The sequence below is a fragment of the Sprattus sprattus genome, assembly GCF_963457725.1.
Source record: "Sprattus sprattus genome assembly, chromosome: 5".
Lineage (NCBI taxonomy): Eukaryota > Metazoa > Chordata > Actinopteri > Clupeiformes > Clupeidae > Sprattus > Sprattus sprattus.
The window spans coordinates 21605373-21630544 of NC_137924.1; the positions used below are offsets into that span (position 1 = coordinate 21605373).

At 43.1% G+C, this 25172-nt stretch overlaps 2 protein-coding genes across 2 annotated transcripts; one reads left to right on the forward strand and one right to left on the reverse strand.

Annotated features, from left to right (window-relative positions):
• Positions 1–9555: 9555 nt before the first annotated feature.
• On the reverse strand, positions 9556–17279 carry naxd (NAD(P)HX dehydratase; the record flags this gene model as incomplete). Its single annotated transcript, XM_080840026.1, has 11 exons — positions 9556–10668; positions 11440–11557; positions 11711–11831; positions 11946–12050; positions 12165–12215; positions 13911–14019; positions 14346–14434; positions 14540–14585; positions 15293–15437; positions 15925–16419; positions 16784–17279. 11 exons carry the CDS (start codon positions 17277–17279, stop codon positions 10518–10520), a joined length of 1926 nt encoding a protein of 641 aa, XP_080696152.1. The 3' UTR covers positions 9556–10517.
• Positions 17280–18681: 1402 nt separating this feature from the next.
• rab20 (RAB20, member RAS oncogene family) lies at positions 18682–25063 on the forward strand. Its single transcript, XM_080838889.1, has 2 exons — positions 18682–19108; positions 23177–25063. Exons 1-2 carry the CDS (start codon positions 18919–18921, stop codon positions 23749–23751), a joined length of 765 nt encoding a protein of 254 aa, XP_080695015.1. The 5' UTR covers positions 18682–18918; the 3' UTR covers positions 23752–25063.
• Positions 25064–25172: the final 109 nt, after the last annotated feature.

A 25172-nucleotide genomic window follows, 5' to 3' on the forward strand; every position in this document is an offset into this window, starting at 1 on the left:
CACTACTATTGTATTACTTGTAAGTTACTTGCACCAAAATCACTGGAAGTATGGATTTGGCAATCTTACTGTAATGAAGCTCAAGACGCTCAATTAGTGAATCACACATCCAGTGGAAGGTGATGTGATATCTGTACTTATGGTAAACAGTAGAACATAATAGCCACTGTGATGGCTCATGGCACAATACAAAGAACAATCATCGCAAGAACAGACAAAAGGTCAAAGTCTGGCAAATTGTGATAGAAATACTGTAACTTTAGGCCTATTCATATTAACAATAATTGGACTGTATTGTAATGTCTAAAAATATGACAGGATACAAAATTAGCATTTCTATGCCTTTATTATTTCCAACTTCACAGCATTAAGCATAGTTTATGCGTCATAAAAAAATCAAAAATTGTTTGCAACTGGATTAGTGTATGGGCTGTACACCTATGGTGGGGAGGCAGTACACATAGCACCTGGGCATCAAAGTCCTTTGTGAAGGTTTTTCGGCTTTGAAGTACATGCTGAAAATATAAGAAAATAGCCAGATTTCAAATTCAAGAGTCTAAGATATAAACTCTACATATAAAGGGGCCTTACAATGTACAACCCAAATGAAACCAACTATTGGAGGTATGGCTGTGCTGAACATGACGATTGAAATATTTGGGTGCATTAGGCTACCTGCCCCATGAGAACATTTACATTGAAAAATTAATGTGTGTCAAAATATTTTTTTATATGGGACAGGTAGCACAGGCTAGTGCACCCCAATGTTTCAATGTTCATGTTCAGCACGCCCTTACAAAAATGCTCCACATTATATTTCAAATTTATAAAACTCATACATGTATAGGCCCTAGGCTAGATCTAAAAAATAAAATAAAAATCCATATGGGACAGAAACAGGCAGTGCATCACACATTTTCAATATTAACCTTCAAATTCAAGTTCAACTTATGGTTCACAATTACGTTTGTATCTGTTCTGATCTAGAACTATGTAGGTTAAACCAGATACATAGAAGAATTCTAGAAAGATAGAAAGATTCTATGGCTCTGGGCTAAACTAGTGTTTAATGATTTGTAGGTAAAGTGCACTTTAACAGAAAGACGCTTTATCCTACATGTACACTGTTTGGTAAAAGAGCTAAGTTAGTAACGTTACCTAGTATTTTCAGCTAACAAGCATGGGTTATTCAGTGAAGAGGTTCATGTCATTCAGGTCTGTTAGAACCAATGAATTTGTGGCTCCAAACGACCACATTTAATTTAATTGTGACATGGCTTCAGAAGGAAAGTTACCTTAGCCCAGTAAGAAAAAAACATGTTGACGCAATGGTAGTGTGGGTATCATATCTGAACGTTTTAGCCTTACCTTGTCATCATTGCTGCTAATGGCCACAGGGATCTTGCTGCCAATTTTTCGGTAAGCTGGCGATTCCACCGTTGAAAGCGGCATCGACTAGCCTTAAGGAAAAGGAAGTGAAACATTTTGCGCCGACGTTTCACCTCTGCTGATCTCGCGGTGATTTTGGCGAATTTGGATGAAGGAAAATAAAACACTTCATTCCATGTTAAAAATGCATTGCGCGTTACTGACATTTGTACCGAGGTAAATATTACCAATCTTTTTTCTGTAATGCCTTACATTACCGCGTTACCGCAAAAAGCAATGCATTACAGTAATTCGTTACTTTTGTAACGCGTTACTCCCAACACTGGTTAAGGCTTCCCTGGAGTCCAAACAAACTTCTTCCTCTGACTGGACTGGAGTTTGTATGTTTGTACGGTGAACCCCTCAAATATATTTATATATTTATATACACTGGCTTCTGGTTTTAATTCGTTGAGTCAAGCAGTGAGTAAATGTCTCATGTTGCCAATGAGCTCTTTCAACTTCATGACACTCTCCAACATTACTGAATTCCTGTAGCTCAAGAGATACAGTTAGGTGTCAGTAACACCAAGATCATTGATTTGATTCCAAAGGCACCCACATGCCAACTACTGTGTGACTTGCACTGTAAATCACTAAATAAAATACAAGTAAATGTCAAACATATTTTATGATGCAAGAACTAACATTGTTTGAACTAAACGCTGATCACTGGTCAGTTAGACAGTCCTTGGGATTTGTAGACTCAGTGACAGTGTCATTTGCATTACATTTTACTATCCAAAATTCTACCTCAGCCATTAAAGGCACACTTAATTTAAACTGATATTTTGAGCTTTTTACATATATGCAAAACTTTTATATGCTACTACACATGGATTCCTTTTTACATCACAAAGACTTTGGTCTGTACAGTACAACTCATCTGCCTGCCTGAACAGAAATCACATGATATTACCTCTCTGTGTTACTGTAAAAATATACATGTGTGGTGCATAACTATGTTACTCCATCCACACTTTTACAAAGTTATTTCCAAAAACAGTTTTTCTTTTCATTTCAGCAAAAGAAAGAAAAACATGTGTGGGGCCCATGTTTTAATGTATCACAGTGTAACATTGGACCACTGAAAACTAGGGCTTAACTGGACTGGTTTCTCTACACTCCAGCGACTAGATGACAAGTTCAACACTACACACCTGAAGGACCAAGATCAGGATAACGACATGGAACATGTTTTAAAGGTGTATCAGGGACTGAACCTGACTTTAAAATATCAGATGGTTAAAGTGAGTTCAGGCTTGATGTGCAGTGGGAGTGTTGGCATCGCAGCCACAGACGGGAAGGACTCCCTGCAAACTGCACCACCTACTTTTATTTATTTTACTGTTTGGACCCTGACTTGGGCAAAGATAGCCAGCAATTCCAGTACAATAAAGTCTTTTCTGAAGGCCTGGGCTTAAATGATTTACGGTTTTCAAAGAAAGACAATCCACAGCCTGTTGAAGTGTAAGTCTGGCTGTAAGGAAAAGTTTTAAAAGATTAGAAGAGGCTAAATGTTATGCCATATTCGGTAATCGTCCTGGATCTGAAAGAAGCATTTTGGCAAAAGGCCACCTTGACTTTGATACATTTCCAGCCAGATTGCCTTATTCTAGAAAAGTTAATTTCTAAATGTTAGGATTTAGCTTTCCACAATACTCAGTTATTAAAAAAGATTCCATTCAAGAGGTAACCTGTACAAATGTCTGTTAAGAATCACACCTACAAGAATTCGTCAAGACCTCAGCGTTGCACCCACATGGTTCTATGGTTATACTGATGTAGTTGATAACAAGGATCTAGATTTACACTACTTTTTCATGTCATCCTACATTTTTGGCAGACATGGCTGTGATTGTAATGTGTCCCCTGAGTACAGGTACTATGATTGGTTAACATTTCAGTATATTAACGGTTAAGGATGAGAACATTCAACATATTGACTAAAGCGCAATTCATGGTCGGTCGTTTATGGAGACATGGAGAGCCCTCTCGGACATTGCAAACCCTCTCCGAGCACCTCTCCGTGGCCTGGTGTGCCCCTCCCAAATGTTTTAACTATCTGACTCCATCAACCTGTCAATACATATCTGTTTACCTTGTAGGTATGCCATCATTAGATAGCTGGCTCAGACACTTTGCAAATCCTCTCACACATATTTTTCAGTTACAATAACGGGGTTTTTACATTGCACAGTGTCCAGGTCTTGGTAACTTTAAAACAAATTGAAGCAAAACGGAATTTGGTCCACAGCCATCTTTAAAAAACACTAACAACCGTCGGAGAACCATAAATGAAAACGAGTCTGCCAAGGCAACTGCGTGACCACGGATTAACGGAGTCGTAGAAGTATAACGTCACCTTACACTTGACCAGTGGCGACTTTTGGTCATAAAAATGAGGGAGGACAGGTGGTGAAGAGGTGGGCGGTGGTGAGAGAAAGAGAGAGACCTGGAGGTTACCTTGGTATTTCGGGGCTTGGTGAGGCACTGTTAAAGGGGTTGAATTGTTTGTAATAAAGTGATGTAGGCCTAATAAAAAGTGTAAGTTGTTGTGGGCATGTCGGTTGTTTTTACACTGAAATATAGTAAAGGTGGCAGAAATGTTTTTGAAGATGATGTTTTTACATTTGAATGGGCTGTGTGGAATTTAAGGTATTTTAAAAGGCCTAAGCATTTGGAATTTATTTGAAAAAGTAATCAAGTCTCCTGGATCTCTGGGTGGTAAATGTATCAATTACATGCTCATACCACTGGGGGTCTTGTTGGAGACATTGGTGATGTGTTAGCTATGTAGTCACCCCAATAAACCCATCCCTTCCCATAGACCAGACTTCCTTAACGGGAAAAATAAAACATTTATTTAAACTAAAACACAGAACTTATTTTCCCCAGCAGTATCATTCAAATAATAATTGAGTCAAATACAAATCACATAGCTTCTTTCAAATTAAAACTTTCTCTTAAAACACAGGGAATCCTTTCTAAACCTTTCTCTTAAAACACAGGGAATCCTTTCTTTTAAAACACAGGGAATCACTTTTCACATTAACCTTTCAATTCAACCAACAAAATAATAGGCTACATGAAATCACAGTAGCTTCAATACATGTTATTTAAGGCATTTAGTCCATCCACTGCAATGTAACTGTCCATAAAGTTCGTGCTGCTCAATTCACCAGTCAGTCAAGTGTCCATTTCACTCACGCAAGTCAGTCACGTATCGTTACCTTTGGTTCAGTTGTAGCAGCAGCTTTGGCAGTAGCGGTGGTGGTAGGATTAGCCGTAGCAGTAGCTAACTCTTAGCCCAGTGCTACTGTGGAGAATATGGAGTGGCAGAATGCTAACGGGAGGAGACACGAGGGGAGGGAGAGAGTAGAGAGCAATACACTTGAACCCGCCGTGCAAATCACTGTGTACCGTGGACTCCGACGCCGTCTTCTCAGTAAGACTCGCCAGCCGTCCCCCGTTTCTTTTGATTTACAGCTTTCAGTTCGTTAGAAACACTTCTCATCAGCTACAACACCGCACTGTCATCTTCTCCGAATACCTGTTGCTCTGCCCTTCATTCTGATTGGGCACATCGACGAATGCCGCGTTGCTGATTGGCTGCTTGATGACAGGCTAGCATTTCGAACTGACCCGCCCAAAGGGAGGACCGTCCTCCCTTTCCTCCATTCACTTCAATGTTAAAATGAGAAGCCCGCGCTTCGCCCAGGTTTTGAGCGCTTATAATGGGAGTCTCGGGCCTTATACATGTGCCACTGAGATCAGATCAGTTTATCGTATCGTATTCGCGTGTAGGTGTGAAGATTTCCAAGGGAAACGGCTCTTGTCGTTACCTGTATACATGTGCAAAATGTAAAGCGGTTACATTGCCTAGGGCATGCGCAAAGACCACGGAGATGTGCTCCCACCTGGTTTATTTACTAACAACATCAACGTGGATCCGCATCGGGCACAGGCAGTGTAGTGGCTTAAAGTTCCCTTCTTTCTATCAGCATATAGTTCTTAATATTTTCTTTGAATAACCACTCTAGGATGGAAAGAAAACGAGTCTACGCGTGGATGTGTTTCAACAACGGTAGAAAACTGTGTTTGCTCCGTCTTTTACTGGACTCATAATTATATGACAGTGGTATTAGTTACAGTTGAGACACCCGAAATAACTTGCATGCGCAGCAATCCTGAGACGTGATTTTTAGTTTGCACATGAATACTAACGTCTTCGTTGATCCCAGGAAATTTGAGCACATAACCCATCTCCCTTACGGAGATATTGGCGAAAGTTAACCTACTTCATTGCAAACGTCTAGTTTTTCAAACGTGTCTAGTTTTTGTGCAGTAGTGAATAGAGTCTCAGTCTACTACACCATACATAGCATATCATGTTTGTAGAAAATGATTAAGGTGCAACAAATGCCAATAAGCATATTTCAATTAAATGATGCACATTGCAAGCAAAATGGTGCGGCTGGAGCACAGGGAGGGACAACGGTGACGCAGTTTGGATGTAGCGACAAACATTTATGTGCTGTAACAAACAGTGTTAACCAGTATGTGAGTAACGTGGCTTTTATTAAAACATAGCGTGTGTAATGTGTAGCTATTTCATTCCGTTTATTAACCTTTCCGGCTGTCTGTATTACTAGCCAGCAGCAGACGTAACGGAAAGGGAGCATTTTACTCCCCGGCATTCTCTCTACAAACTTCCATATAGACGCGGGATCAGCAGAGGAAAATCTACTTTCCTTTTGGGAGAAACCAGGCCAGTCGTTCCCACGACAACAGCACCTTGCAAAACGAATTATATGCGTTCCAGCAACAGGTGCTGCGAGTGAGCGCTCCTTCAGTGCAGCAGGGCGCGTTATAGAAGCCAGGCGAGAGCGCCTGAATCCTGACACTGTAGATGCTATTTTATTCCTGCATAGTGCTAAGACAAATTCTAAATAGAACAAAGGTTAGGCATATCAGCAGAGGTATATTTTGGTTACATTAGGATGGCTACGTTTATAGCTTGCGTTTTGGGCGCACCACAATGCCAAGAAGTTTGTCGCGACTGTAATGGCATATTTCATTGTGGGGGTGATTGATAGTATAAGGCTTACGAGACACGGTGTTTTCCGATGTTTTACTGAGTCCTCTCTGTCTCTATCACACACACACACACACACACACACACACACACACACACACTAACGGAAGCAAAAAAGGTTTAAATTAAGTGACATCCCTCAAATGTCGCGTCTCCCGCAAACCTGCAAACTATGAGTCAGCTGTCAGTATTGGAAGAAGCCTTAACGTCTCGAAGATGAAACTTCCTGGGTTATTTTGTTAGGCTATTAGTTATATTTTAAAACAGCCAGTCATTGTAGCCTACCACTCATGGAATAAGGAATTTCAAAGAGATGATGGAGTGAACTTTCTAGCCTCCTGTCACCGTCTCCCCCCAGTCACGCACGGCCTCCCCCATGACACATTGGCCTGATTTGACACGCCCTTTTGTAAGACGAATTAACGTGGTAAACCACCTCTCTCGAAAGGCTCAGACGATCGGCGGAAAAACTAACGGTTTACCTACATCTAGACCCCTTATACATGAGGCAATTGTAACACGCTCGCGAGTTTCTATCGTGGTAGGCGCAATGTAACAGCTTTACATTGACGCATGTATAAGGGGCTAATGAGGGGGTTAGGGAGGACGGTCCTCAGCGGACCGTTTAGCGATTTAGAAGTGCTGAAATAGACTTTTACCGCTAATAACCTATCAAATACCTATGAAATACTAACAATTATTTAATAAATATGTTTTATTTTTATTATAATTTTTTTTAGGGAGGATCTTCCTCCCTTTCCTCAATGGGGGAATCGTCACTGCACTTGACATATAGCTGACAATTTCTCATGGTTTAAAGATGCATGTGGTAAGAACTACCTGATTCTCTTTAAGGCAGCATTGGCAATCTGACCAGAAATAATAGTAATAACCTCCAATGTTGTTTTAAAAGTGTTATTAGTGTGCTTGCCCGAAGGGAAGCACACTATTGTTCTTCGTTTTTTACTATTTTTTTTATTCTAGTAGTTTTTCTTGCAGCTAACTACTCCTCGCCCGATTGAGATAGAGACGCCGTTCAAACACCAAAACGTCCGGCCCGATCCGGTGCAAGCTGCTATGACTTTTCGTGGCGGTACTCCTTGCCACTCCTTTTTTATTCCTCTTTTTCCATCACCTTTTTTCTCCATAGACTTGCATGGCAGAACTTTGAGGCATTATGACATCATAATAGGCTCATTAAACTGGCTTGCACCTGTGATTCACTGACAACTCTCACTGACACCTGCGCACGGTTCCTCTTCTCTCTCTGTCCCTCTCCATTCAACTGTATAACTAGGAATATTAAGAGACACCTTCCATACCAGGGCTCTACTCACTCATGCATACTCACTCATGTTTACTCACTCGTGCATACTCACTCATGCATACTCACTCGTGCATACTCACTCATGCATACTTACTCATGCATACTCACTCATGTATACTCACTCATGCGTACTCACGCATGCGTACTCACTCATGTTTACTCACTCATGCATACTCACTCATGCATACTCACTCATGCATACTCACTCATGTTTACTCACTCATGTTTACTCACTCGTGCATACTCACTCATGTTTACTCACTCATGCATACTCACTCATGCATACTCACTCATGTTTACTCACTCATGCATACTCACTCATGCATACTCATTTGTGCATACTCATTTGTGCATGCTCATCCAGCAGGGAGAGCTGGAGAGCTGACACCTGCCCCAATTCCAAGGCACTTGTTCTCTCGGTCATGGCCGCAACAGAGCAAGCACACTCTCGCAGTTCGTTCACGAAACGCATTCTAGTTATAACATAAACTACATTATTTCAAAAGTGCAGTACACTGCCACTGCTTTATTATGTGTATCGTGTCTAACATTAATGTAACAACTGTTTACTCATGCTTAATCTAATTTATAGATGGGTTAAATCATCCAGTAGTGCATTAATCTATTAAATTAATGCCGCACAATAATGTAATTACGATGTCCGTATATGTATTCATTCTGCGTGCGTATACAGTTTGTAGCCATCTGTGTACATGAGAGAAGGTGAGAGTGTGTGAGAGGAGAGAGGAGGGAGAGAAGGAAACAGACTGAGAGACCTGCCCATCTCTTGAAGTAATTCATGCCATAAATGTCACTTGGTGACAACTTGATGAACTAAATCTTAATGGTCCAAATTTGTATTGCTTTTTTTATTTTATTTCATTTATTTCTTTATGATATTTACTCATTGTTGCATAAGACAATAACTAGCATGTACAATATGTAGTATTCCCGTCACTACCTTGTACAGCTGAGATAAGAGAAGAAGACTGAAACGGTCAGCCTGCTTATCGGTTCACCTCACCCTTTGTTGCTGCTTGTTGTATGAGTCTGCTTTTCATTGAGTCTCTCTTCATTATCCTCAGGTTTGGTCATAAGACACTGACAACTGAAAACCAAAGCAGACAGCGGTAAACAAATTCAACAAAGGCAGGCATTTAGACAGGCATGCCTTAGATGTGAGACCACTAGCACCCAGGCTAGTGGTCTCACATCTAAGGCATGCCTGTCTAGAACTGTAACGTAAAGCTTAAAAACAAATGTCACAAGTGACTATGACAATCATGATAACCTTGTTTACTAGCCTAACCCTCTGTGCCTGAGGATGTTGTGTGGTCAAACATTTTAGCACAAACTTGGGATAATGCTACTTATCAGTTGATGTGCAAAGAGGATCATCAGTAAACATTGCATATAACTCAAGAACAGAATGGCTCCGTGTCAGAATCTCACACTGCTCTATAGGGCCCTCTCCTGGCCAAACCTCAGTATTTAATTCTACTGACATCTGATTAACTCCTTTGCTCTCCAGAGGGAAGAGGCAATGTGTTATTTTGTGGTCTTTTTTTCCATCTGTGTGTGTGTGTGTGTGTGTGTGTTTTCTTCTCTGTCAAAAGAGGACAGCAGCATCTCCCTCTGACATCTCCATGCCACCACATTCAAATTAGACACAAACATAACATTCATTTAAAAAGGTCTGCCGTTTTCATTTTATTGTCGTTTAGGGGGGAAAAACACCAAGCACATATATGCTGGATTTGGCTTGAGAAAGTGATTGTCAAAGAGACAAGAGAGGTCTAGAGAAAGGAATGGGCTATGTTTACTTGTGGCTAGTGTGCTACTATTCAATTACATGGAAGACAGATCAGTCCCAGGGGGAACTGGTACACAGCCAAGTCCCTGAACACTGCAAACACTAATGATTCCTTACATCACCAATCTACATCTCTAAAACACTACATTGCTAACTACTACATCCACCTTGTCCTCAAGAACTCCAAGATAAGTGTTCTTGACAGGAGCTTTAGTGATTTGAACTACAAGGTTGTGGATTTATCTCCATTTTCTGGTCTGGGGCAGCTGTCAGGCAGCAGTTGTTCTGAAGTTGTCGAAAATGGAGATGAAAACTTAACACAACCGTTAAGAGGTCCCTTGAAGGACTACACGCTTATTCAAACTAAAAGTGCAAACACACGGACTGCTGATACACAATGGTCTGAAGATAAGAGGCACTTTTGAGTTCAAAAGAACAAACTAACCCAGTGTGTCATTCAGCCCAGTGTATGTCAAAATGACAAAAGGACCACAACAGGAAACAGCTTTCCACAGCTGCCACAATGGAGAACTGAGAAAGTCCTACCTTAACCTCAGATGTAAAATATTCCACTTTCGCTGAAGGTACAAACTACTTGACAGCTTACAGAAGCGTACCACCAAGTGGTACAAATTATCTTTGTCCCTTCACAGTTGACGAAGAGACGGATAAAAAGTAGTGCACATAGACAAGCATGTGCTTGGGACAAAACCAGTTGTCTTGAATGCGGAACATCAGGTTTCTTTGCTTGGAGTCAAATACTTAGCAAACAGTGGGCTGGTAGTCCACAATGTTTGTTTGTTTGTTTATTTATTTGTTGACAAGGGGCCGTGAACCCTAGCGTGCGTGTCTCAGCTCTCAAACAGCTTCTTGAAGGCGGTGCTGATCTCTTGGATCATGTCTGTTGTGGTAGTGGATCGCCCGTGTTTGTGGAAAGCCTGCCGGTTGCACTGCCTAGTCAAGGAGGCGGCGCCAAACGCGGCCACCAGAGACGGGTTCACACTGAGGAAGAATGCAGAGGAAGACGAAGGTCAAACGTTACAGAAGTCACCTAAGAAAGTAATCTGACTAGATTTTGAAGGTGGTTCTGCAACTCAAAATGGTAGAGTGAGTTCCACGTACTCATTACATGCATACTTTCCAGGTGCTGTGAGTCAGTTTTGATAAAAGCACTAGGCAAAATAAAAGACAGTCGACTAGAACTAAGCTAAATTAATACATGTTTGCTGTATTTCCAGACTGTGTAACTAAGCTATTATTAAGCATTCATTTAGAGCATTTCCAACAGTGACACAAAAGAGGATTCATAGCCTATAAACGATTAGTATGCACTTTATCCATCTGTGCATGTGATCCAATTGGTGGTACAGGTCACATGAAAGCACTGAAAGCACTGGGTGTGGGCTTCACTTGATAGTTTGACTTGAGCATAAAGCATGTGGCCTGGACCCAGCTTCTATAAAAGCTGCACCAAACACCGTAAGTGACACATTATCTCGACACGGTGGCTCTTAACAGCACAAACAAGAATAAGCTGTGCCCAAAGCAGGATGTTTGAATTTCACACACCGTTGCCTCTCTCTGAGCACACATTTGCCATTCAGTTCCGTACACTTTGCCTTTCTTTAGTTTGCCGATGCCACTTCAGTGAAGCACACAGCAGCTCACAGGAAACACAATCTGTCATATTAACACAGACACACACAGACACACACACACACACAGACACACACACACACACACACAACATAACATGCAGTCCGGGTGAGTTACCTCTTAGTGGCGTCTGTGGTGCTGAAGGCCCAGTGGGCGAAGGCCCCCAGGGAGCCCGAGAGGAGGTCCCCCTGCCCCCCACATCGCCGACCACTCCCCTCCTGTGTACACGTCAGCACTGGAGACCAGGGATGGAGAGGACATGGGTTAGAGCTCCAAGACTGCACTGTTCCCAGTGGGTCAAATGCATTGAGGAGTGTCATGTTGCCTAGGCTGAATATCTCTGTGGGTTTGAGGGAGAGTGCACGGTCCTGATGATGCCGTCACTCACCCATGTTGCCGTCGGTGATGAGGTCCTCCTCCCCCTTCAGCACCACAGTGAGGTTGCCCATGGCGATGCTGAGCTGCTGGGCATTCCGGTGATGGTCGGTGCTGTCCAGAGGCTCCTGGTGCTGACAGCAAACACACACACACACACACGCACTCATAAATGTGTCCCTCATACATTTGACTGACTTGACTGAATGATTCGCATCTTTCTGCTGTTGTTTAGCTATTGGTCTCACCATGGCCTCGTAGAGTCGGCTAAATTCCATCAAGTTGGGAGTGAGGATTCCTTTCTTATAGCCTTGGATGACAGACGGTTGCTTGGCCACCAACCAAAGTCCATCCTGTCACACACACACACACGCACAATCAGCGAAATGATCTCCCAGAAGCCACTCAAAGCATTTAATGTACTATTGTGTACATTAATACATTAATAATGTGTATTCAGTACTCACTGCGTCGATGATTATGGGAATGTCCCTGGCCTTGGACTTCTCAATGACATCCTGTGGGTGAATGACAGTAGCACATTACATAATCACTTACGGCTCCAATATAACAGCTGAGCACCACGGGTTCTTATGCACAACAAAGAGGGGCATTGCGTAAAGCTATTTTGATGACTAGAGCACATTAATTTGGTAAGTTCCTAACATGCGCAGAGACCTAAGTGTCTTCGGGGGCGGACCTTTGCCTCATTTCGGTTACTCTGATCAAAAACGTAGGCGTCTCATGTCATTTGTTTCAAAGAAGAAGGCATTCTGCCACTTCCTTCTTTGACAGAAGACACCTCTAATCTAATCTACACACTTTGATAAAATAACATTGACCACTGAGCTACTAAATTCACTGATCAATTAACTCAACAAAGTATGTTACCAAGTGGCTATGTGGGCCACGCAGTTAATAATCCAGTATCATTCACGGGGGCCTTCGGTAATCGAAACATAATATGTAAGAGGAGTAGTATTTTGTTTTGCATTTTACAGCATAATACTCACTCAATTTAGACCACTGACCATTGTACTGTTCTCTCATTTACCGTTCTGAAATAGCCTTATGTCTCTCAGTGTAGTGGCAAAGAAGATAGGCCTAAAGTGAGAAGGAGTGTAATACCTCTGTCTATAGATGGGACACTCTTGTCAAATATTTGTTTTGTTTTCACTGTCCATTGGGTTTCTACCTTTCCTTATTCATCTTTATCATCTTCTAGCTCAATAGAACTGTGTGGTAAAAGGTTTTGAAATTTTGTTGGGGACAGTGCCCTGATTCTTTTCACCAAGGTTCATGCCTTCCGTTGGTTTCCTTGGATCAAGCAGAGTTCATCATATGACGTAAATTACTGGCATATTGGATTTTCCACCATATTGGATTTTTTTTTTAAAAGGACTAAAAAAAGTTCACAGGCCACAGATTTTGTCCAATCTTTCGACAGATGAAACAGGGTCTCACAAAAGGCCTTTATATGGCTTATTGACTTTTGAAAGCATTCACCAATCAGCAGCAAAGCTGCCAAACAGGAAGTGAGCTCATACCTCAGCAACACCTTGGTGTATCAAAAACAGACTTTGGACCCCATTTTTAGGAGGTACAAAACATGTAGGTCATTTCAACACTAGGGGCCGCTGCAATAATCAAAAAATGTGTTTGGGCTAATAACCTTTTTAAAAAGACACTCCCCTTCCCCCAATTTTCAGCAAATGTGCTACAGAAAACCCTCAGAGAAAACACAAAAATCCTTTGACCATTACAGAAAAAAAATGCAATCATATCAAGGTCAATCTTTGCTGAGTGCTTAAAGCTCTGCACTTGACATAATCACATCAGGTTTCCATGGCAACTGGGCTGGGCTGCGTGCCCCCTTCATAGCTGCATGTACGAAAAATTTCACAGTGAATCTGTCCAAGTTCAGTAATGTCGCTTGAATTAGTAGCATTCACCACAAAAAGCTGTGTTGTTGCAATAGTGATAGAGAGTTGCGCAAGAATGGCCATCATCGTTAAGGTAGCCTATAATAATTACTCTACATGAAGTAGGAGGCCAGAAACATAGAAAACTTGGTCTGATGCTAAGTATACATTTCCTGTAAGTTGTCTCATAAAGAAATCTATTTTATTAGCCTATTATGTTCTGTATAAAACATTATTGCAAATGTTTGTGAATGTTAATGTGTAAGTAAGAGGGCATGTTTCCATCCTTACCTTTGCTGTCTTCAGCAAGAGGTCCTCCCTGCCTAGCCCTGGCCCCACCACTAGGGCGTGTAGCCGTGGCAGCCACTTCTCAATCTCCTCCACTGCGTTTGGGCTATCCCTACACGACCCACCACACACACAGCAGCAGCATTCACAACCTACATCCATCCTTACTCCACATAAACAATGCCAGCATCTCCCCCACCCAAACAATGGCAACACAAGAGGATTAACTGATTTTTGTCATTTTTTTCCCCCCAGAGAGTTAATCCATGAAGCCAGGCCTGCCCTCTGCAACAATCAGTTTATCTAGACTAAGTATACATGTGCCAATGAGGGTTATAGATTAGTTTGACAACTTCAGTGAAATGCTTGAAACAGCACAGAACAAACAGACCAGGGATTATTTACCAAGTGGAAAGAAAGAAAGAAAGACAGACTCACAGCACTGGGTGGACTATGAGTTCTGGGCTATAGGACTTGATGACGGTGGCAGCGTCTTTGGTGCAGAACACATGAGAAAGGTCGGCTCCCTGACGATAAAGAAGGATGAGAGAGGTGCCATGTTAGCGTCCCAAAAGCCTCACAAAGTCTCCCCAAACATGACTATGTTATCTGTACACTGCAGGAATACTTACTACTTTTAATGCGGAGATGGCTGCAAAGTAAGGTGCGCCTGTGTACCTGAAAAAACAGAAGAACTAAAGACTGTTAATAACATGGTGCCCTGTTGGAATATAAAGCAGAGGATAGATGGTCTAGTCTTGATGGAAACATTTCATGTTTGTCTTGCTAACACTTCTGCTTTCAGAAGGAAATAAGAACCACACCAGCGCTAACTATCGGAATCTTGTGCACTATGTATGCGTGGGAAAATAGTGATAAGAAGAAAGGGAAGGAATGTAGAGCCTGTTTGACCATGATGTCAACTTATTATCATCAGACTCCAAAACAAACCATAAATAAGTCCACAAAAGACCCCGTTTTTTGTGAAAGGTGTGCACCCACTTCTTTAGTACCCTGCTTCATGCTGGACCCAATGTGATAATTTCTCCACCAAAAAAATCAGTTTTAATTTCTGCTTTTCTTCTGAATCATTTGGTCTTTTGTCTTTTGATAATGTCTTGGAGAGTTGTACGGCGTGTGATATTATGATACATATTATACCTCCACCGTAGATGAAATTTGTCCATACTATGTCTCTATTTCCAGCATCCACGTTTTCTCTAGTTGCTAATGCACTCACGGCAGCCACTTGGAACTGATTCAACAACCACTATTGCCATTTCCTTGTCCTTGTCTAGCATCCCTATATATTAAAAGCTGATTATCATTGTCACCATTAAGTGTGTCTAAATGAATGAATGCTTGGAGCCTCAGGCCAAACTCACTCCTGACAGCCTCCTATGATGCCAATGCGTCCATCTTGGCCCTTGTGCTTTTTGGATGTCAGAGGGGGGATTATGTTCTTCACCAACTGAAGGGTGTTCTCCATGCTGTGCGCAGAACTTCCCAGGGAAAAGGAACGCTCTATGACTGAGAACAGAACACAAGAAAAGTTGGTATCACACACTGACTCAAAGAATTGTTTGATAACTTCAGAGAATAGATAGAATGCCTATTAATATGTTCCTATACCACAGTTGTCTTCTGCAATAGATATGCTGTAAAATCTCATTTTACATGGCACAATGCCCAAGTATGGCTTAATTTAGAAAGCAGATCTAGTGGTTATTACACTTATTAAGTGTCTTTAAACACACAGCAAGAATCTACATCACTTTTAACCACTCGGTAAAACATTTGGAAATACACCACTACGTACATTTCAGTCAGCTACACTGCAAGTCTTATGTCCATCAAAACAGTAGAAAAAAAGACACATTCATGCAGGATGCAATCCCCTGCTCCTCACTGAGCTCCCATTCTCATGAGCCACAGGCTGGGTCGGCCCATCCCACCCCCACCCCAGGCAGAGGAGAGAGAAAGAGGTTAACGGAAGCTCAGAGCTCTGACGGCAGACCTGGGACAGTCTCCAGGCCGTGGTCTGGGAGGTGGTGCCTGAGGGGGGACACCGTGCCGTGCTGGCGCTGCTGCTGCCGCGAGTGCTGAGAGCGAATTCGGGACCACGAGGACGAAACGGGGGCGACGTGAACAGACACTGGCGTAGGGGAGGGTGCAGACTGCATGGGTGTAGCAGAGACGTTGGCCGCCGCCGCCATACCACCTCTGCTGCCTCCGCTGCTGTCGGCGACACCACTAAATATCTGCCCAAGCATGTGGAGCATGTGCAGCTCGCGGGAATGTTCAGCCTCGCGCCGGCGCTCCTCCTGGTGCAGCCGCTGCTCCTCCATCTTGTAGAAGTTCTCCTCAGCGTCGGCGCTCTGCTCCAGGAAGCGCTCCATCAGCTTGTCCAGGGGCAGGCTGGCCACGCGCTTCCTGCCCCGCCGAGAGGGCCGGCATGAGGACGTGGACGGGGTCGTTCTGGGCTGGGCGTTGATGGGTTTAACTGGAACACCTAAAGGACAGTGGGATTTGCAAGGTGGTGGTAAGACATTTTGGCTTACCAAAGGGTCACTTATCACACAGGTGCTTTTAGTTAAATACAATCAGCATGACATAATCCACAAATCAATCCGACAGCTACTTGTCTGTCGAATGCAAAATTGAAAAAGGATGCCAGCCTCATCAGTGGGATTGGTGCTGGAAAGGCAATTTGAGTTAAGGTTCCTGCACAAGGGCGTACAGTAGCACAGTATACAGTCTCCCCTACAGCTGTCAGTGGTTTTCTTTAGGCACCTCTTTGCAGACTACTTGTAGGTCACTGATACGGTCACAAATACCTTAAGAGTAGTGAGTGAATAGCGTAATGTTAAACTTACTTCCCACGGTCACAGGTATGCTGTAGGACGGGTACTCAATCTTCACGGGATGTTCTGCATAATCAGTAGCGCTTGGCATGTAGGAATCCGACGACTGCTCCGTCCCCTCACCCTCCTCCTCTGTGCCATCCATCATTTCGTCTCCAACGGCAACACTATCAATCATTTCCTGTGGGTCCACTGTTGGACGATTACTTAATATCCGCTCCATCTCCTCGAAGAACTTGCAGAGCTTACGATACTGTCCGTTGTTTTTCGTGAAGGCATCTTTCGCCTGATAATATTGCCTTTTCAGGCTCTTCACGCGTATCCTGCACTGATCAGGTGTCCTGTCGTAGCCCATGTCTCCCAGGCGGCTGGCTACATCTCGGTAAACATGACTGTTTCTGAAGTTGCCATCCAAAGCAATCTGCACGTCCTGCTCCCCCCAAATAGTTAGCAATGCCCTTGTCTCCGCATCCGACCACAGAAATCCCCGCGTTGGATTCACCAGCATATTTCTCACGGTTCCACAATTCCCTTCAATCTGCAATTGTTATTCCACGACTAAAGCGACACGTAAAACAAATCCCCACTACTGATTCTTGTAATGCATTGGATCAAAACTAGCAGGCAAACACTTGCTAACTGGCTAGCTAAAGAAAAAGCCCGTTACGAACAAAACACCCTAATCTGGACATTCTCGAAATATACACTGCCCATAGCTGCTCACTTACGAAGCCCACATTCCCAATGTTGTCGTAATAGGCTTATGTTTACATATTTTTTGGCATTGGAGACACTCAACATTTGCAGAAGGCAGCTCGCTAGCAACGCTTCCCTAAACTCCACTACGGGGTCCTCAGAAACGTCACCAACATGGTGCACTTCGTCATTCGTTTACCGTACGACACGGAACATGTCCGCTGGGACATAACACTAATCTGAAATTAGACTTCATATAGTAGATGACATGTGCAATGTTGATATACATAAACTGTACAGCGTTAGCAGACAAATGCACACATTAAGCCTACGTGGGGATACTTGATCTGTATTGCTCTCTGAAACTGAAATCTATAACGTTACCACCACATTAGAGTTGTGCATTGTTTGCCTGCCAAGTATAATACAAGAGCAAAGAACACATGTCAATGCTCATTGTTCGTTTTAGGTTGCGATATGTCGACTGTCATACCTTCATCGCCCCGATGGACCCATTTTAAAGCCATTGCAATGGCTACAGTGATGATGCAGATCAGTGACACTCCATACTGCATCTCTTGACGCCTGACCTCGCGGGAGGATTAAATAAAGTCAGAACAGTCGCGGCCGTATATTCTTACCTAGAGAACGAGGGTAGTTTACAACACCAGCTAGCACAGCGAATACACGTAAGTGTGTCATGGGTGATCTTAACGGCAGGAAGCTATCCCGTCAACGCAGAAATTCATGTAATGCAATGAGCGTGAATTAACCAATAAGAAAGCGGGACGGGGCCCGGGACTTGTAAGTGTTGTCCAGTCACATCTCACTTAACTAAACTTAGATAAACAACCATAAACAGATCAAACTTTAGAGTGGACAACGATCGACATGTTCAATCACTTTTTTTATATCCACAGCAACCCAGAGAGGTTGGATCAGGTAATTACTCAGTAGGCCTGGGCTGAGCCCATAGCCCAGCCTACTTCTATAACTTTAAACTACGAAACAGTGGTACACAAAATAATGTGTTTCATTATCATTATCGCGTAATAAATGTGCCAATATTAAACACTACCATGCTGTTCTAGTGTTTAGGTGTGTCGTTAGAGTAGTTTACAGGTGATTTGTTTTGGCCCCTCCTTCGACAACAAGTTCCTGTGTCGTCACACTTTGGAAGCTCAAGAGTAGCGATATGGAGAAGAGTGACCACGACCGTGCGTGTATGTGGTGATGACTAATTAGTCAAGACATTTTGTTTCGAGGCTAAAAAGTCACCTCTGCTGCTGTTGTAAACTATACTGTTGTCGGGTATGTTAGAACCGATATCTTACGGTCATGTGTTTCCTAAAGCTCAGTTCTCGTCCGTAGCTCAAGCTGTTTTTAAATGAGTTACGAAGTCTTCAGCTTGTTGACCTCTCTCCGCTAAACAGCGTGTAGTACCAAAGATCATGCCTGAGCGAGCGAGGATGAGGAAGCCCGACGTGAAAGTTGTGATACTGGGTGACATGAACGTTGGGAAAACTTCGCTGCTTCATCGGTACACGGAGAAAAAATTCAAAGACACTGTCAGCACCGTTGGCGGAGCCTTCTTCTTGAAACAATGGGGACCTTATAATATCTCTATCTGGGATACCGCTGGTAAACTTGCTCACTTGAATATTCACTTTTGGAGTAACAAGAAGTAATGTTAGTTAAACGGGCCTATTATATTTAACATCAGTTATCAACATTCTTTGCAATATTGTTCGGGCTGTACTGTTGTGTTTTGGTGAGTGCATCAGCCTACCTGTTGAGTAGATTTCACACGCACCTCGTGACTACTCAACATCTGAGGACAGAGTTTTAACTAACGTTACCCTAAACATTCACTAATGTACTGTCAAGAACTTGGATGTGTCTTTTTGTCAGTGTTGGTTTTAACCACATATTGTATTGGGTCAGCTATACAAATATAGGCCTAGGCCATCCTTGAATGCCTTTAGAAGAAAACATTTCATGCGTACTCAGACTGCTTACATGATAACCACCTGCTCACTGCTTTTTTGTATCAGTACACGAGTCACCTTATTCTTGTCCCATTGTTTTTGCATACAGTGTAAAGTTATTAAGCTGACGTTCATCAGAGTCTTACACTGACTGCAAGAAGCAGAGTAAGTCTGGGGGAATGATGGGTTTAGGAAAAGATTGCCAGTGTGAAAATTCGGGGGTTAAAATGAAGGGATTAGGTTTTCAAAAGAACAGGCATAATAGATGTAGGTCATAAGTGCTGTCTGTTCGTAACCTTTGAAATTCCTCAATTTCTAAAATGAGCTTATCCTCATTTCTGTTCTTGTCAGTGTGTCAAACCATCATGGCTCAAGACGAAACACACTTTATGACACAATAGTTCCCCCTTTTTGTAAATGTGAAATACCACAGTGATGGACTGTTTGGAAAATGTGGTGGTGGTGATGAGGTCATATTGACATTACCATAGTAGTCGCTGCATTAAGGCAGACATTTCTCAAACTTCTGAAACCTGGGCTCACCCTTGTTTGTTGACAACAGCAGCCTAACCATTAAGGTAGTCAGTACAGTCATTTTCCTTGTGCTGTATGATCGTCAGCAATCACAAGCCTGATCCAGACTACCCCCCCCCCCCCCCCCCCCCCCCAGGGCCAGTTTCTCAGCCAGCTGACCTCATTCTGCTGTGTGCATGAAAACCAGCGTGGCATGGCATTGAACTTGGAAAACATTAACAGAAGTGTTATTTATTTGTTCACCAGAGGGCAGTGATGTAGGTCAATCAGTTTTGTCAAAACAGTTGTTGTTGTTGTGTACAGTTCCGATCATTTCGCTGCTTCTTTGAGGCATGGTAACATGCATTGAGAACACAAGACAAGGAACTTGAAACATAATGATATGTGAAGGTGCACAATGTCAGTGTTGTTGATACTACGTGATAGGAAGTGAGACAGAAAAACCTGAGTCACCTAGTACTCTCTCACCTCTGGTCCTGGCAGGTATCTAAGGGGTCACTGGTGACATTTGGGCTGTGTGTGGTATGGCGTGTTGACCAACATGATGCAAGAGAAGTAAGGTGGCTTTAGTCCCAGACAGACCACTTCAGCCAAGAGAGAGGAAACCTTGCACTTTGGGGCGTTTTTCCCAGATAAAATTCCTTTGTTTCTATTTGTTTATTGGTTTAAGTCTGTGCTTTGATCTGTAACAGAAGTAAGGCCCAAAGAACGAGTGCTAAGATAGCATATCCCTTGCGGTGGCAACACAAACAAGACTATGTCTGCTAAACTGCATATTTCTCATTTTGGGATTAGGCGGTATTATTATATACCGGGTATTTATAAATACATGGGTATTGGATACAGGGCTATTTAGAAATCCTGCAGGTATGATTTTTAATGCCGCAAATACAGATGTTAAACTGTTACCGAGCCAACTTAGCCAACAGAAAAATTATTTGCCAGTTGAAACTAAAATAATTGGGTTGTGGTGACTACTCGTACTCAGAACTAATATTTCATATAACTAACAGCGAACTCGCCTAGTCTTGTGTGTTTACATTGACGTTGACAGGTGGTGATTAGCCTACCTTGTGTGTTCTTCGACTGGGAAGTTATGGGCTGTTGTAACTGATAAATAAATATGTTTTGGTATCATATTCCGTACACCCTGGTGAAATATCAGTAAGGTATGAAAGTTACCGCCCAAGCTTAGTTTACCGTATCAGTTAACATAACGCATATGTGGTGGTGGCACACACAGTTTTTTTTTTTCTTCAAGTAAGGATTGGGCTCTGTGTCAGCTTCATAAAATTAAAATGGACAAAGCTTGAGGTTTGACTGGGCCAGATAACATGCAGTTTCTCATGCTGATGAATGGAGATCTAGGGATCTCAGCAAGACCGAAAGGCCATAAGGTGAAGCCAAGCTTGGTCAGTGTGACGTGTTAGTGGTGAGCTCCCACGGGGAAAGTTGCTACATGAAGTTAAGTTCTTCGCTGTCATTCCCATTATCGCTGGTGCTTAGTTCACATGTTGCAACATGCTAGCTGCAATCAGCAAAACCCCACAGAGTAGGTTGGTTTCTGTTCTTCAGAATAAAAAGGCACTGATTTGAGTGTGCTCGTGCAATTGTCACCGTGGAGTCTAGTGCTTTTAATTGTGTCCTCAGTATTGCTGTTTGAACATGACCCATGGGAATTGTCATTGGCCTGGTCCTTTAGTAAAAAAAAGGTTACCAAATCGGCTCTTTGAAAACCTGAAGGTTCTACACAGAACATTGGTTTGCAAAAAAAAAGTTTCTTTTGGTCCAAAAAAGGCTTGTCACCTGTAAAGTCTAGATGATGGAGGATGGCAGGATGGCATCCCCTTATTCACAGTGACTTGCACTACTGTGACATCATGAGCCTAACGGAAGTCAGCAAGCATATCTTCCCTCTATGCATAAGACCCATGACTGAAACTTAGCTGGATGACTTCCTGTGGAAGTGTGTGATGTCCAGAGGGTGAAGCAATACCATTATTTCGTCATGCGCTACATTAGAGAGGCTGAGATGCAGCATGTACATGTGGGACACGGGGGTCAGCAGTTGCTACCTTGATGAAGGGGTGTTTGTGTGTGTGTGTGTGTGTGTGTGTGTGTGTGTGTGTGTGTGTGTGTGGGGTTTGAGTGAGATTGCTCTTTGTCCTATTTCACATCCTGTTTTGTGTGTCTGTGTGAAGGAAAGGGCCAACACAGCAGATTTCTGTGTTTGCTAACCATCACTTGTCTTTATCGGCTTCCAAAGTTGCACCTTTTACTCTACAAAACTTTGAAATAGGAGGGGGGGGGGGAAACATGCCCTCTGATCCCGAAATACAGACCGCCTCAAACAAAGAGCCTGTTTGACCCTGAGACACTCAGAATCCCCTGCTCCCTTTGATTTTTTTCACGCTTATATTATAGAATTTAAAGTGCTCTAGTTTAGAAAAGTCCTTAATTCCTCCAGACAATCCTGTTGTTGTTCATGCTGTTTGAGGTTATATCGAGTGCTGTGCGTCTTCCATGCTCTGGCTGTAGTGGTGGGGCATCGGAGGAACAGAGCTCTCTCCTCACAAGTCCACTGCAGGCACAAAGGCTCTCAGTGGGCACTGCTCGGGCCAAACCCACGGCTCGCATACTTTCCCTTAACAATGACCTCCTGTGTTCAAAAACATGGTCAGCAGCTTTCGCTGTGTCCACCTGTGGATCTGTTCACTGTGTGTGTGTGTGTGTGTGTGTGTGTGTGTGTGTGTGTGTGTGTGTGTGTGTGCGCGCGCGCGCAGTAGGCCTGACCTGAAACATACTAAGGAGCTTTTTCATGTTTTGACTGAGTGTGTTTATCTGATGTCAAGTGTCTCACTCAGATTTCCATCATGCAGCCATGGGTTCTGTGTGAGGGAGGGGACTGAAAGATCCCTGTGTGTGTCTGTGTCTGTGTCGGTGGGTGTCTGTCTGTGTGGGTGGGTGGGTGTGTGTGTCCGTCCATGAAGCACCCATCTGTTTTAGCCTTTGTGTTGTTACATGACTCATCATCACTATCTAACAGACATCATCATTATCTTATGGTGTTATTTAGCCTTTAACCTGCCCTTCCTTTACTGGTTTGGATTACAAAATTTGGCATGGTTTTAAACAAATTGAACAGCACTTTTACAGAAATATAACTCCCCTCTGTCTTCCCCTATAGGCCGGGAGCAGTTTCACGGCTTGGGCTCTATGTACTGCCGCGGTGCCGCGGCGGTCATCCTCACCTACGACGTCACCAACTGGCAGAGCCTGACCGAGCTCGAGGACCGCTTCCTGTCACTCACCGACACGGCCAATGCTGACTGCATCTACGCCATCGTGGGCAACAAGGCTGACCTAACGGAGTCGAGCGCCCAGGGGCCAGAGCCTGAGGAAGGGCAAGGGGAGCAGGAGAGCGAGGGGACTGAGCTCCGGCCCACTGGTGGTGGTGGTGGTGGTGGTGGTGGTGGTGGGGATGCCCTGCACCAGAAGCAGGTGAACCAGGATGACGCGCTGGCGCTGTATGCCCGGGTACTCCGCTACAAGGGTCTGGATGGCATGGCCTGCCCACCTGGCGAACGCTTGTGCTTCGAAACCAGCGCCAAGACGGGCTACAATGTGGACGGGTTGTTTGAGACCATCTTTGACATGGTGCTGCCCTCCATCCTGAAGAAGCGGCGCGAGGGCGAGCCCTCCACCGTTGACCTGGAGGACTGCCGGGTCGCCAAGAGCACTAAAGGAGGCTGCTGTGCATGATGGGAAGGGGGAGGTCAGGCCAGGCTACCAATTAAAACCCATGTGAGAAAAGTTGTTGGGTGTACTATGGAGAGGTTGCTGAAGCCTCCAGTTTACAAGTCCAAAGAGCAGCTTGTTTTGGGGGCTGTGATAACATGTGAATGTCTGAATAAATGAAAGGCTGAGGACTGTGGCTGGAGGGGTTTTCCCCCCGCGAAAACAAAACTGGCCAGCGCCCTCTCTTTCATGCTGATATAAATTCAAAGGCTGTTCAAACAATCAACGGGACAAGTTTAAAACAAACACTGTCTTTATTTCTGTGTGAATAGCGGAGATGAAGTAAAAGGTGCACATTAGTAAGGTGGATTTTTGCCTTAAAAACAGTATTGTGAGAGGAAAACAAAACATTGCAGCAGTGTTCTTCATTGACATGTGGTGCAAATCAGTCAATGAAGTACTTTTCTTGTTGAATGTTAAGGGACTGGGAAGCACTTAAAGGGCAGTGGCAGTAATCTTTACCCTGCGTCTGAGATTACACTGAATCCTCCTTTTTCAAGGAAACATTTAAAAAAGATAATACAATCAGTGTTGAGTGATTAATGCTTGAAAAATAAAAAATGTAATTTTTTTTAAACATATAATTTTATCAATCTATGTAATGAATCACAATAAATTGCGTATAATTGTAAAAAAAAGACACCACTATATTTTCCCACAAATTGTATACAAAATAAATATTTCTCTATTTGTTATTATTCATAACAATTATGAATAAAATTCCTAGCCTCCTGTTTAAGCAAGTTGGAACGAACATTCCAACTGGCTATTCAAGCTCATTACACTGTAGTCTTATGATATCTGGTCTGCCTCTGGGTGCCTATCTTTTGAAGATAATATAATTGACTCCCAAAGAAACCCCTAAAATGGCCTAATGGTGAAATCGCTGTGTACTTTTTCCTTTTAAATTCACTGTATGCAAGGTCAGAAAGTACTCCTTGAATGTTCCTTGTACAGATCAGATGGCTTGTTGAAATGCGGGCACAGGAAAGCAGTTGTAGCCTCAGACTACAGGAAGACTTTAAAGACCATGGGTGCATGCCTTAATGAGGGTTTTGTCTTTCAGTTGATGAGGGTAAAGGGTGGACCTGAAGGTGGTAAAACGTGCACCTGGATGGGGTTGTGAGGGACAGTGGTTTTATGCTTTTCAGTGTTCAACTGATAGGTGTGAGGTGTGAACCTCAGGGATGAAGTGCCAACTCTCTCACTATGCTACAAAGCTGACAAGCAATAGCTTGCTAATTTAGCATTTCAAGTGTTAATTGTTTTCACTTGACTCAAAGACAACACATGTTTGGTCTACTTGTATGAGATTTATGGCATAAAACATTAAATGGCACAAGAACAAGTTCAACCTTCAACTATCTTAAAAAATAAAAGCCACA

What these genes read in the sequence shown, in the direction of transcription:
- rab20 (XM_080838889.1), top strand. Translation starts at nt 18,919, where the DNA reads ATGCCTGAGCGAGCGAGGATGAGGAAGCCCGACGTGAAAGTTGTGATA. An exon ending in CTCTATCTGGGATACCGCTG is followed by an intron (nt 19,109 to 23,176) that starts GTAAACTTGCTC and finishes CTTCCCCTATAG; the next exon opens with GCCGGGAGCAGTTTCACGGC.